Source organism: Myodes glareolus, chromosome 7 (genome assembly GCF_982192425.1).
Source record: "Myodes glareolus chromosome 7, mMyoGla1.1, whole genome shotgun sequence".
NCBI classification, from domain to species: Eukaryota; Metazoa; Chordata; class Mammalia; order Rodentia; family Cricetidae; genus Myodes; species Myodes glareolus.
In genome coordinates, this window is record NC_142032.1 from 85,550,627 (window position 1) to 85,562,735 (window position 12,109).

The window sequence follows — 12,109 nt, forward strand, 5'->3', positions numbered from 1 at the left end:
ACAGGATCGACTAATGAGGCTTGCAACCTTCAAAACTGTGAGCCAAACAAAACGAAAAGAACAACAAGAACTGTATAAATTGATTACCACAGATGTTTTATTGCAGTAACCAACACTAACAACACCTGACATTTTCTCTATGAAAGATCAGCTTTCTTTTCCCTTAAACCATGAGAACAACATCCCTCGTGCTTTAATACTGCATTTTGCATTTCCTAAAAACAACATTCCTCACTGGTACCCCACTTTGCTGCTATCAAATTCAGCCAGTTTCTCACTAACTTGAAAATCGATTCTGTCACACACAGTCCGAGTTCACAAGGCCTCACCAGGTCCCTTCTGGCATCACCCTTGCACCTTTGTTCTCTCCTGTGTGGATCCAGTCTGGGACCAAACACTTCATCTTTTCTCTTCCTTCTTTGGCATATGTGTGCAGGTCTGTTCAGCATATGCATGTCATGTGTATATGTGTGGTTCTGTGTAGTATATGTGCATAAATGGTGCATGTATGTGTAGGTCTGTATAGCGTATGTGAATCATGTGTGTGTTTGAAGGTCTGGGTAATGTATGTGGTGTTGTGTGTATGTGTGTAAGTCTGTGTAGTATACATGATATGTATGTATGGGTGGGGTCTGTAGTATATGTTATGTTTATGTGTCTAAGTATGGGTAGTGTAATATATGTCGTAGATCAGTATAGTGCATGTTGTGTGTATGTGTAGATCTGTGTAGTGGTGTAGTGTATGTGTGTGGTGTGTATGTGTTATATGTACATGAGTGTATGCACAGAGGTCACAGGAAGACACTGGGTGTTCTGCTCTTTCATTTTCCATCTTACTCTTTTGAAACTAGCCTCTCTGAACCTGAAGTTACGCTGGTGGCTAACAAACTCCAACGACCCCCACATGCACAACTATGCCTGGCTTTTTACACACGTGCTGGGGATTTGAATTCAGGACATTATTCTTATAAACCAAGTGCCCTAACTTGGGGAGCTACTCCTCAGCTCTCTCTCAGTTTCCTTTGAGGCTCAGACTGGAAGCTGAGGTAGACAGTGGTAAATAGTAATGATTCTATTTAATTTTTATGTTAAATTATATGATTTTAAATTATTCTGTTTTGTTTAGCAAATGTTGAAAATAATATTAATACTTTTTTTACAGTTTAAGTTCATTTGCTAGGAAACATAGACATTTTACATACTGGGGTGAACAACAATGCTATTCAGAATTTGCCACGTGTCACACAACATTTCAGTATTTCTGTGTCACACCCAAACCCTCACAACAACTCTGAGGACAGGACTAACATTATCTCCATTCTGCAGGGGACAAAAGTGAGGCCCAAAGCTTCGATATGGCAGAGCCAAGATTAAACACAGGATTCCTGGGTATACCCTTTGATAGTACAACATGAGTATGTCACTCAACAGAAAGTGGGAAGCACGCCCCTGTTACCTGGGGGTAGGAGTCCTCAAATGCTCGATCCGGAGTCATATGCTTGATGACATCAGCCAAAACAGTGTTCACTTCTCGTTTCTATACAGGGAACATAAACCAACTCTATTGTTAGGCTGGGACCATTGGCTTTCTTCCTGGGGAGAAACACTACCACATCTAAGATACAGGATTGGGTGGACAGTTCAGTGAGCACTTGCCCAGCAGATGTGAGGCCCTGGCTTCATTCCAGTACCAAAAACCAAACAAACAAGCAAAAGGCCACACACCTTCTATGAAATAGTTTCAAATACTCTGAAAAAATAAATTCAAGGAAAGAAATCATGTCCATATCCTCAGTCTAGTCAGTACTGAATATTGTTCTAGAAAGATAATGTCATTTAGGTTACCTCTGTCTACCAGACCCAGGTTCCTGTCTCAGCACCTGGAAAGTCAGCAGTGAAGCATTGTGGGAAGGGTAGAGACTCACCCTTTACAGGTCATGTGCCCTAACTGCTCACATCAGTCATCTATGCCAGGGTCAGGGTCAGCCATCTACAGCCCAAAGCCAGCCTACTGTTACACAGCCAACAAGTGAAGACAGTTTCACATTCAGCCCACAGAGAGATGGGACTTGTGGTAGTTTGAACGTAATTGCCCACCCCACCTCCCTTAAGATCATAGGGAGTGGCACTATTAGGAGGTGTGGCTTTGTTGGAGTAGGTATGGCCTTAGAGGAAGTGTGCTACTGTGGAGGCGGGCTTTGAAGTCTCATATATGCTCAAGCCACACCCAGTGTGTCAGTTCACTTCCTGTTGCCTGTGTAAGATGTAGGACTCTCAGCTTCCTCTCAGCACCCTGTCTGCCTGCACGCCGCCATGTCCACCATGATGATAATGGACTGAGCCTCTGAACTGTAAGCCACACGATTAAATGTTTTCCTTTCTAAGAGTTACCATGGTTATGGTGTCTCTTCACAGCAATACAAACCCTAACCAAGACAGTATTTCATGACAGCAAAATTCTGAGACTCGAATTTCAGAAAGCATGATTTACAGGAACCCAGTTGTGCTTCCTCATGCACTCTCTGCTATAAAAGGACATCGTAGGCCAGGAAGTGTAAAGACAGAAGTTTCCTACTCATGGCCTAGGGGCCAGGAAGTCTCAGATCAGGGCACCAGCAGATTCAGTGTCTGGAGAGAGTCTGCTCCTCACAGACAGTTCCTTCTCACAAGGCCCTCTAATGATGGAAGGGGCTAACAGACTCCTTTGGGATTTGGTTTTAAGGGCACTAATCCCACCCACCAGGACTCCACTCTCAAGACATGATACATCTTCCTGAATTACCCTGGCATCCTTGAGACAGTTAACATGAGCTGGTGTGGCCTACACTCACAATACCAGCCAGCAGCGAAGCATAGGCAGCTGTCTATGGCTCCACTTCTTAACGCTGAACTCAGGGAACAGGTTTAAGCACATGAATCAAGGAGGCAGGGTGGACACAAACATTCAGACCATAACCCTGCACTAACTTGTAACAGGCTGGATGCTCAAACATGAGGACCTGAGTTCGGATCCCTAGCACCCACATAAAAAGCCAGGAGTAGCTATGCGTACCTGTGACTCCAGGACTGGGGATAGCTGAGGTAGAGTAAGTAGCGACCGGAGGATTGTTGGCTACAACCAGTAAGAGGCTTCCTCCTCTGCCTCTGAATGGAAGCATGTACACAGAGCCCTCCCACACACCAATAATAATAATAAAGATGGCTGGCTGGAGAAATGGCTTAGCACTTAAGAATACCCGGAGGATTGTTGGCTACCAGTCTACTCAAAAGGCTGAGAGTGGTAAGAGGCTTCCTCCTCTGCCTCTGAATGGAAATACGTACACAGAGCCTTCCCACACACCAATAACAATAATAAATAAGATGGCTGGCTGGAGAGCTGGCTTAATACTTAAGAATACTTATTATTCTATCATGAGGACCAGAGTCTGAAGTCCATTACCCACATCGGGTAGCTCACAAAGCCTGTAACTACAGCTGAAGGGACCCAACTCTAATGCCTCTGGCTCCACAGGCGCATACAAACATGCATGCATGCATGCATTCCTCCACCCACCTCCCCCTCACACACACTAAAAATAAACCCTAAAAAAAGAAACTAGCTCTAGATGATGATGATGACGATGTGGTAACAGAAAGACACACATATGCATACAGAGTACACACATACACACACCAAAATGTTTTAAAAATTATGTTTCTAAAACAAGTTTACTCTGCTAAGGTGCTCAGAAGAGACCACTTCTACCTGCACCTAAAGTCCTTATACTTTGATTAGCTCAGTATTCCCAAAATTATGGTTTTGTCTGCACTCGAGGGAAGAAGTGTCTGTGTTTGCTTGTGGGTGGGAAGCACACACAGGCTCTGAATGTTTGAAGATGCTAAACAGGAGCAATAACATTAAATAAAATGGAAAAAAGAAAACACTGCCTACCAGACACTTATGGCAATTTACAAAACATTTTAGCATTTTAGCTCCCGAGGGGCTACTGTTTGGTTTTGTCTGACGCAGCACTGCCCAGACTGATGCACCAATGTGTGGCACACTTGCTAACAACACACGCTAACACTTCTCACACCTTAACGTTTAAGGTCCGGGCTTAGTGGCACAGGAAATAGACTTGAGCCCAGGACTTTCAAGCCTGTCTGGACAACACAGTGTTGTCAAGTACCATCTCAAGTACCACTGCAACATTCCTAAATGGCCAGACTCTGTTGCTATGGTAACCATTAAACCACAAAACCCTTAGGAAAACAACCCCTGAGTCATACATACCGTGAAATGCCTGCAGGTGTAGTCTACCCACACCTCAGCACAATTAATGTAGTCCTACAAAGAAAAGGCAAACACAGCTTCAGAATGAGCACAACACTGCTTAACTTCTGCCACAAGTTCACAGACAAATCCTCAAGGGCCCCAACAAGAGAGAAATGCAGAAATGCCTGGCTTACTCTTACGGTTTGAATGTGAATGTCCCTTAGTCGAGTGGTGGTGGCGCATGCCTTTAATCCCAGCACTCGGGAGGCAGAGGCAGGCGGATCTCTGTGAGTTCAAAGGCAGCCTAGTCTACAAGAGGTAGTTCCAGGACAGGTTCCAAAGCTACAGAGAAAGCCTGTCTCGAAATAACAAAAAAAGAAAGAAAAAAAAAAAAAGACTATGAATGTCCCTCATGGGTTCCCACTGCTGGGACTGCTCTGGGAGGCTATGGGACATCTGGGGTGGGAGGCAGAGCTGGAGGAGGTGGTCCTTTGAGGGCTGTGGCCCAGCCCAGCCAGGACTCGGCTTTCTGAATCTACCAACTGTAACAAGATACAGCACAAGTCCCCACTGCTATGAATCTGGCTTTTCAGCCACCTCACCTTACAGACACTATCCTCTCAACTGTGAGCCAAAATAAACCTTCTCCCTGAAGTTGCTTCTGCCAGACGCTGGGACAGAGTCGCACAGGGCTTACTGACTGACAAACATTACCATGAAAAGCAAGTCATAAAAGGAGACAAGCAGCCTGTTGCTCACTCTGACCCCAGCATTGCTCTTTAGGCCAAAGATGCAAATCTATGGAGTCTGCCATGCTTACAGAGCAAATGGCCCATGATGTGAGGAGCCCTTGCCAATCTCAGCAGAAAACCCCAGGGGGGTGGGAACCTGAGCAAGCATTCAAGCTTTGCAAGTTGCTTGAAAAATAAAAATTTGACTATAGAAGGGCTGTAAATCTATCCTATAAAAAGGTTTGAAAAGCCCTAAAGGGGCAGGGAGGTGGCTCAGCTGGTAAGAGCACTTGCCATCAAGACTACCAACCCATGGAAAAAAGCCTGATGCCATGGTGCACACTTTTAATCCTAGCACCCAGGAGGCAGAGGATCTCTGTGAGCTCCAGGCCAGTCTGATCTACATAGAGTGCCAGGTCAGCCAGGAATCAAAACAAGCAAACAAACAAGAGGAGGAAAGCCCACAGGCAGCTAGCATGGAACTGTGAAGAATCAAGGTGGGAAGCGTCCCTCTGATGTGCATACACATTCCAAGGCAAAAGACCACGTACATGCACAAACATACATCCCCGATGGCCACAGGCATCATCACATGCATGACAGTAAATGACACCGGCCAGTCTGTCATGTAAGACTTTTGGCAGTCCTGGTGTTCAACAACTAATCTTCAGTCCTTTAGGGATATCCTAGTAGATTATCATTTAAAAATATACACTTGACAGCTGAACTCTAGATGCTCTTTGCATGGCTAAAAGGCACCTAAAGGTTTTGTTTGTTTGTTTGCTTTGTTTGTTTGTTTCGAGACAGGATTTCTCTGTAGCTTTGGGGCCTGTCCTGAAAATTTTAAAAACTTTAGGTGTTACCAACACTCGGGAGGTAGAGGCAGGCAGTTTTTAATGCCAGTAACTGTATGTGTTTAGTACATCTTGGGGTTTTAGAAACAAGATATAATTGGGACAGAAAAATTAAGAAACATCTTTAATGTCATTTGTTCCCTCCATATGATATCACAATAAATGATACAAGGAGAATTTTTTTAATAAGTTTGATTAGTAGAAATGTCATTTATTATCATGATGCTTTGTTGTTGCTATTATTTGGCTTTTGGTTTTTGAGACAGGGTCTCCCTTATGTAGCCCAGGTTGGTCTTAAATGCTTCATCTTCCTGTCTCAGTCTCCTGAGTGCTGCAATTACAGATGGGAGTCACCATACGTGGCTAAAGCTTGTTTCTTTAAAAGCAAAATGTGGGCTGGAGAGGTGGCTCAGAGGTTAAGATCACTGACTGTTCTTCCAAAGGTCCTGAATTCAATTCCCAGCAACCACATGGTGGCTCACAACCATCTATAAAAGCAAAATGTATGGAGCTGGAGTGGTGACTTGGCAGCTAAGAAGACTTGTTGCTCTTGCAGAGAACCCAGGTTTGATTCCCAGCACCCATGTGGTGGCTAACAATCACTGCTCACAGATAGAATACAGACATACTTGCAGGCAAAACACCCGAACACGTTTATAAAAACTTAAGCGTATATTGTAATACTTCTACAAAAATTAGTGGATCTTAGGTCTAAATGGGTACTCACCTGAGGATTCTTCAACTTAGTGATGACTTTCCAAGCTTCATTGAGAATCTGAAGTCGATCATTCTCCGGAGGATCAGCCAAGGCCAAGTTCAGCCCCAGTGAATGGAAAAGGAGATGCTGAGAAAGTAGAAAACGGTTATGTTCCTAGAGATTTGAAGTCAAAATAACCTGAGGCTTGAAATAGAAAGAAAAGCCTCCAGCATTTCATCTGTCTCCAGGGGAGTCCTCCTAAGACTTTTTCTGAAGTTTCACAGATCCACCCAAACAGCTCTGAGAAACTCACGGAGCTGGCGCCCACCGCCAAGCATCTCGGGTAGAGGACGCACTTAGCCTGTGTGAGAGCCAGAGCTCAGTTCCCAGTACACTGGCCTAGAGTGGTCTAATTTGCAGATCACATGTATTATGTATTACTGGAGGTAGTTTTCACTAATTGGGGGATGGAGAGAGAATGTGTGCGTATGCGTGCATGTGAGTGTGCGTGTGTGCATGTGTGTGTGTGTGTGTGTGTGTGTGTGTGTGCATGTGAGTGTACGTGTGTGTATGTGTGTGCACAAAGAGGCCAGAATCAAACATAAATGCTGTTCCTCAGGAGCCGTCCACCTTGGCTTTTGAGACAGGTCTCTTACTGGGACCTGGGAATCACCATTTAGGTTGACTGACTGGTCAGAGATCCCCAGGCTCTGCCTGTCCCCACCTCCCCAGCACTGGGACTACAAGCACATGCTACCACTCCTGGCTTTTTACGTGGGCATCAAATTCAGGCCCTCATGCTTATACAAGTACTTTACTGACTGAGCACCTCCACAGCCCAACAGCAAATATATTTTAAAGATGTGTGACCACGTCTTTCCTAAACACTCCATGGCGAGTCCATTCACGGGTTCAGCATTCAAGGCCTGATGCAGAGCAGTTCCATGGCATTAGGGATCCCAATCTCAACCCTCTCCTATCACACCCTTTGGAAACAGAGCCTTCAGCGGTCTCCTCTAGGCCTGCACTGCCCCCACACCTGACTCCCGCCTCCAGAGCAATCAGGTAGACACCGTTGTCTCTTCTCCCAAATCCAGTGAATCAAGAGCCTACCTTGGGGAAGCCAGACTCGTTGCACTCTTTGATCATGCCAATGAAGTCCATAGACCTGGTGGCAATGAACTCAGCCCTGAAAGCTGACATCACGGAGTTCAAGAGCAAAGCGCTGAAAGACACAGATGCCCAGTCACTCACAGCTTCCTCAGCATACACGTCCTTCATTTATTTGTCTATTTACTTGTGTTTGTCTTTCTACGTTGCCTAGGCTGGCATGGAGCGTACAACCCTCCCATCTCCACTCCTCAAATTCTGGAATTATGAATAAATGTCGTACCTGGCTTGCAAGCCAGATTTAATGCTAGGGTGTATACTGCCTACCAAGAAGGATGATTGACAGCTTTTAATGGAAAGGTTAGAAAAGAAAAAAATCAAATCATCAGATGTAGTAAGGGGCACTCCCTAGAGGCTGCCACAGGACTCACGGCATATCTGACACTTGACAGCGGCTGAATGAACTAGATGGATGCACAGGAAAATTATAACCCACTTGTGTAGACGGGAGCCTTCATAGGCTCATGCACTAACAAAACTGAATATTCATAACAGCATGTGTCCTTGCTACAAATGTGTTTCTTTTATATGAGGAATTTCTTATGAGAGAGACTCTGAGGTACTTGAGGAAGACCAAAACCCACTCCAGGATGTACACGTATCTGTCACCAAGAAAGTAGTAAAGGGACCCTCAGAGGCAGGAGGCAGGAAACCAAGTGCTTCCTGGCCTGATCATTTATCAAGCCCCATACAGAAAGGGCTATTAGTATCACCCCCATTTTGCAGAGGGGGAAGACTGAGGGACAGGGCAGTTAGGTTAGTGGGCCAAGATCACAAAGCTAAGTTAGAACAGAGCTGAGGTCTGAGACCAGGCAATTCTAACGCGTTGTTCTGAACCTCCACACAGTCTAACAAACCCCTGTGCTTGCTCTCACCCATGTTAACGGCGGAAGCTCAGAAGATTAAATAGAACAAAGTGATGGTCGAGGAGAGAGTTCTGTTGGTAAAGTGCATACTGCACAGATATGAGGGCCTGGATTCAAATTTCCAGCACCCACATAAAGACCTGGCTGTGATGGGGGAACACCTGTGACCCCACTGCTGGACAGGCAGAGAAAGAAAGATACCCGCGCTCGCTGGCCAGACAGTCTAACTGAATCAGAGAGCTCCAGGATCATGAGAGACCCTGCCTCAAAAAATAAGGTGGAGCACTATGGAGAAAGACACCTAATACCAACTCCTGGTCTCTGTGCATGAACTCAGACACACATCACACACACACACACACACACACACACACACACACACACACAGCCACTGACTGCAATTTCAAGCGGGTGCCTATATGAGTCTTGTAAGTACTTACTTGTTGCCTAGTTTTTTACATCTCTCCATCATCTCCGTCAGCAAAGCCTAGGAAGTTTAAGAGGAAAAGTGTCAACTTGGAGGATACAAAGCAACATCTCTAAGAGATTTCCAAAACACCATACTTTAAACAGCATCCAGTTTACATAATGCAAATTCCCACAGCCCTCTGCTTGGCAAGGATAAGAAGGGTAAGAAAGTAAAACAAGAGGTGGGGGTGTACGTCTTTAATCCCAGCACTTGGGAGGCAGAGGCAGATCTCTGTGAGTTTGAGGCCAGCCTGGTCTACAGAGCGAGTTCCAGGACAGCCAGGGCTACACAGAGAAACCCTGTCTCAAAACAATAAAAACAACAACAACAACAAAGAACTGGGGCCAGGCATCAGGTGAGTCCAGGGTCAGGTCCAGTCTCTCCAGCCACCGATGGCGAGACCTTGGTGAGACACAGAGTTAGACATGGTGGCAGCACCCTACCCAGTGTCACTACAGAACGATGCACCTCCAGCTCCCAGGCATGAATAAGGAGGGAAAGATCTTAAGTTTCTACGACACTCTTACTCGTTTGTCAAAGAGCCTGTGACTTGCTCAATAATGCAGTCAAAAAGCGACCAACAAATGCCAGGCCACGGCTCAGTGCCCACTAATCACAGAGAAGCTTGTTCTCGTGGGTCTCATCTCTCCCGCCCAGATGCATTGCCATTCTCCCATTCATAGACAGGAAACTGAGCCATGGCCAGATTTTAGCCAACGTCACACAGCCAGGCACCAGGGTCAGCGGTGACCCCACTGTGCTAGCACCAAAGACCGCATTCCTTACCATGTGCCCTTTCCTAAATTCCAAGCATATCCTTCCACCCGAAGGAGACTGTATACTCCTGTGCCCTACAGAGGGCTTTGGAACTATCTTAAGGTAATGACGTGTCTTTAAAAGAGCTCCTGGGTTTTCTGTTTTGTTTTGAAAAATCAATACATGAAGTAGTCTTTAGGGCAGTGGTTTGGGAATGGTTTTGCATAGTTATAGACAAGGTCAAGCGTAAGACAGAAGGACTAATGCCAGCGGTCTAGACGCTGAGCACTTGACGGGGTGTCTGAATAACTGCCCTTTCTTCTGCATGCTTTGCCACAGGGCTGGAGGTCTGGGAAAAACAGACCCCTGTACACATGGGCTAAGCCAGGCATGGCCAGTGCTTCCTCCTAAGGAATGGAAACGAGGTTTGTGTTGAAATCTAACCCTGAAGTCAAATAATTGTCAGTGCGTTTTGGGGCTCCCTTTTTCAGATTCTGGACTCTGTCCCACATCACACTGGATCCTGTTATGTCATCCCCCATCAAATTTACATGTAGAAACCCTAAATTCCAGTGAGACCGTATGCAGGGCCTTTGAGGAAGTACTAGGGTTAAGTGAGGTCATCAGTGTGGGACCCCATCCAAAAGGACTGGCATCTTCAGAAGAAAGGCAGAGGGAGCGGGGCAGTGTGTGCACACAGGGAAGGACACGGGAGGAGGCAGCCATCTGCACACGGAGGAGGAAGGGCGGCCTCACCAGAGACCAGCTCTGCTAGCACCTTGACCTTGGTCTTCAAGCCTCCAGAGTGGTGAGACAGTAACTGTCTGCTGCTCAGGTCTGCCAGGCTGTGCTCTTGCCCTGGAGAGCCTGGGGCGCCTAACAAATACTCAACCAAAGCTCTGCAGCTTCTCTTTGCTTTTCCTTGTGGGTTTAGAGTTGGCCATGTGTTCCATTTCTAGCTGCTGAGACAGGTTGGGGGGGGGGGTCTTCTAAGGGCTTTGAAAAACAATTTAATTGTGACACAGGCGTAGGAGTGGCTGCAGACACCTCGCTCCTAGCAGGAGGCTGCAGAACAGAAAGACAGATGGAAGATGACTGGCCCAGAATGCCTTGCTGCTGAAGGACATGAAGGACATACTAACGATATCTGTCATCCACGCTTGTCAACTGTCTGCTTCTTACAGCCAGAAGAGTCCCTGCTGCTGCTAAGATGCTGTCACAATGGCTTCCTGACCCACTCGAGACACACTGCTACTTGGAAAGTCACTCTTGACAACTAACACCAAGTGCTATCTCGGAAAAGCTGAGAAAGGGAAACTCTGTACAAGTGTGATACTCCACAGCACACAAATGCAAACCCTACTGAAGGAGCAACCGTAACACATGGATCAATGACTGGGGCACAGGGGAGAAGGCAGGGAGGAGGACAGACAGGACTCATGCTTTCCTGAGTGCCGTTGTTCCATATGCACACATGCACATGTATACACAACACACACATACATGCACACACATGTGTGCACATACACAGTAATTTCTATGTTTTTGAACAGGGTCTTGATGTGTAGCCCAGGTTGACTTGTGGTGCGGGACAATTCTATATTCTGTCAATTATATTTTAAATAAACACTGATTGGCCGGTAGCCAAGCAGGGAAGTATAGGTGGGAAAACCAGACAGGAAGTAGAGGTGGGGCAATGAGAACAGGAGTATTCTGGGAAGAAGGAAGTTCTTTCTGCAGTCCTGCCCAGACCACGAAAGAAACAGGATGTGATCTGCCCCACTGAAAAAGGGACCAAGCCATGTGGCTAACATATATAAGAATAATGGGCTAATATATGTTATAAGAGCTAATACTAAGCCTGAGCTAATGAGCCAATCAATTTATAACTTAAGGAGACCTTCGTGTGATTTTCTTTGGGCTAAACAGCTGTGGGACCTGATAGGAGGACAGAAACCCCCAACAAGCAGACCTCATGTTACAGACTTGAAACTTGCTATGTAACCCAGGCTGGTCTCCAACCCTTAATCTTCCTGATTCAATCTCTCAAGTGCTGGGCCAGCATGCCTGAGCTGCTTAACAGTTCTGAAAAGATGAACTGAGGAAAATGCCTGTATAAAGGGAAAAGAATCTGTTTTGCTTTCGTTTATTTTGTTTTCTAATATCATCTTAGGGAATGGAGAGATGGTTCAGCCAGTGACACACCTGCTTCAACACCACAACAAAGTACTGAGATTGGATCTTCAAAAGCCAAGAAAAATCTGGGCAAGAAGGTTTTTTACATCAGAATTGGAGGTGAGGGAATGAAGAC

The 12,109-nt window shown here is 45.9% G+C and overlaps 1 protein-coding gene across 1 annotated transcript in view; it reads right to left on the reverse strand.

The window, feature by feature from the left end:
• Vps35l (VPS35 endosomal protein sorting factor like) overlaps window positions 1-12,109 on the reverse strand; it is a 110,484-nt gene that overhangs the window by 54,245 nt on the left and 44,130 nt on the right. Inside the window, exons 15-19 of the mRNA XM_087908529.1 lie at window positions 9,014-9,060; window positions 7,651-7,762; window positions 6,568-6,684; window positions 4,274-4,327; window positions 1,457-1,537 (exon numbers count right to left, since the gene is read on the reverse strand). Coding sequence (XP_087764655.1) covers window positions 1,457-1,537; window positions 4,274-4,327; window positions 6,568-6,684; window positions 7,651-7,762; window positions 9,014-9,060 — 411 coding nt within the window. The remainder of the gene's footprint in view (window positions 1-1,456; window positions 1,538-4,273; window positions 4,328-6,567; window positions 6,685-7,650; window positions 7,763-9,013; window positions 9,061-12,109) is intronic.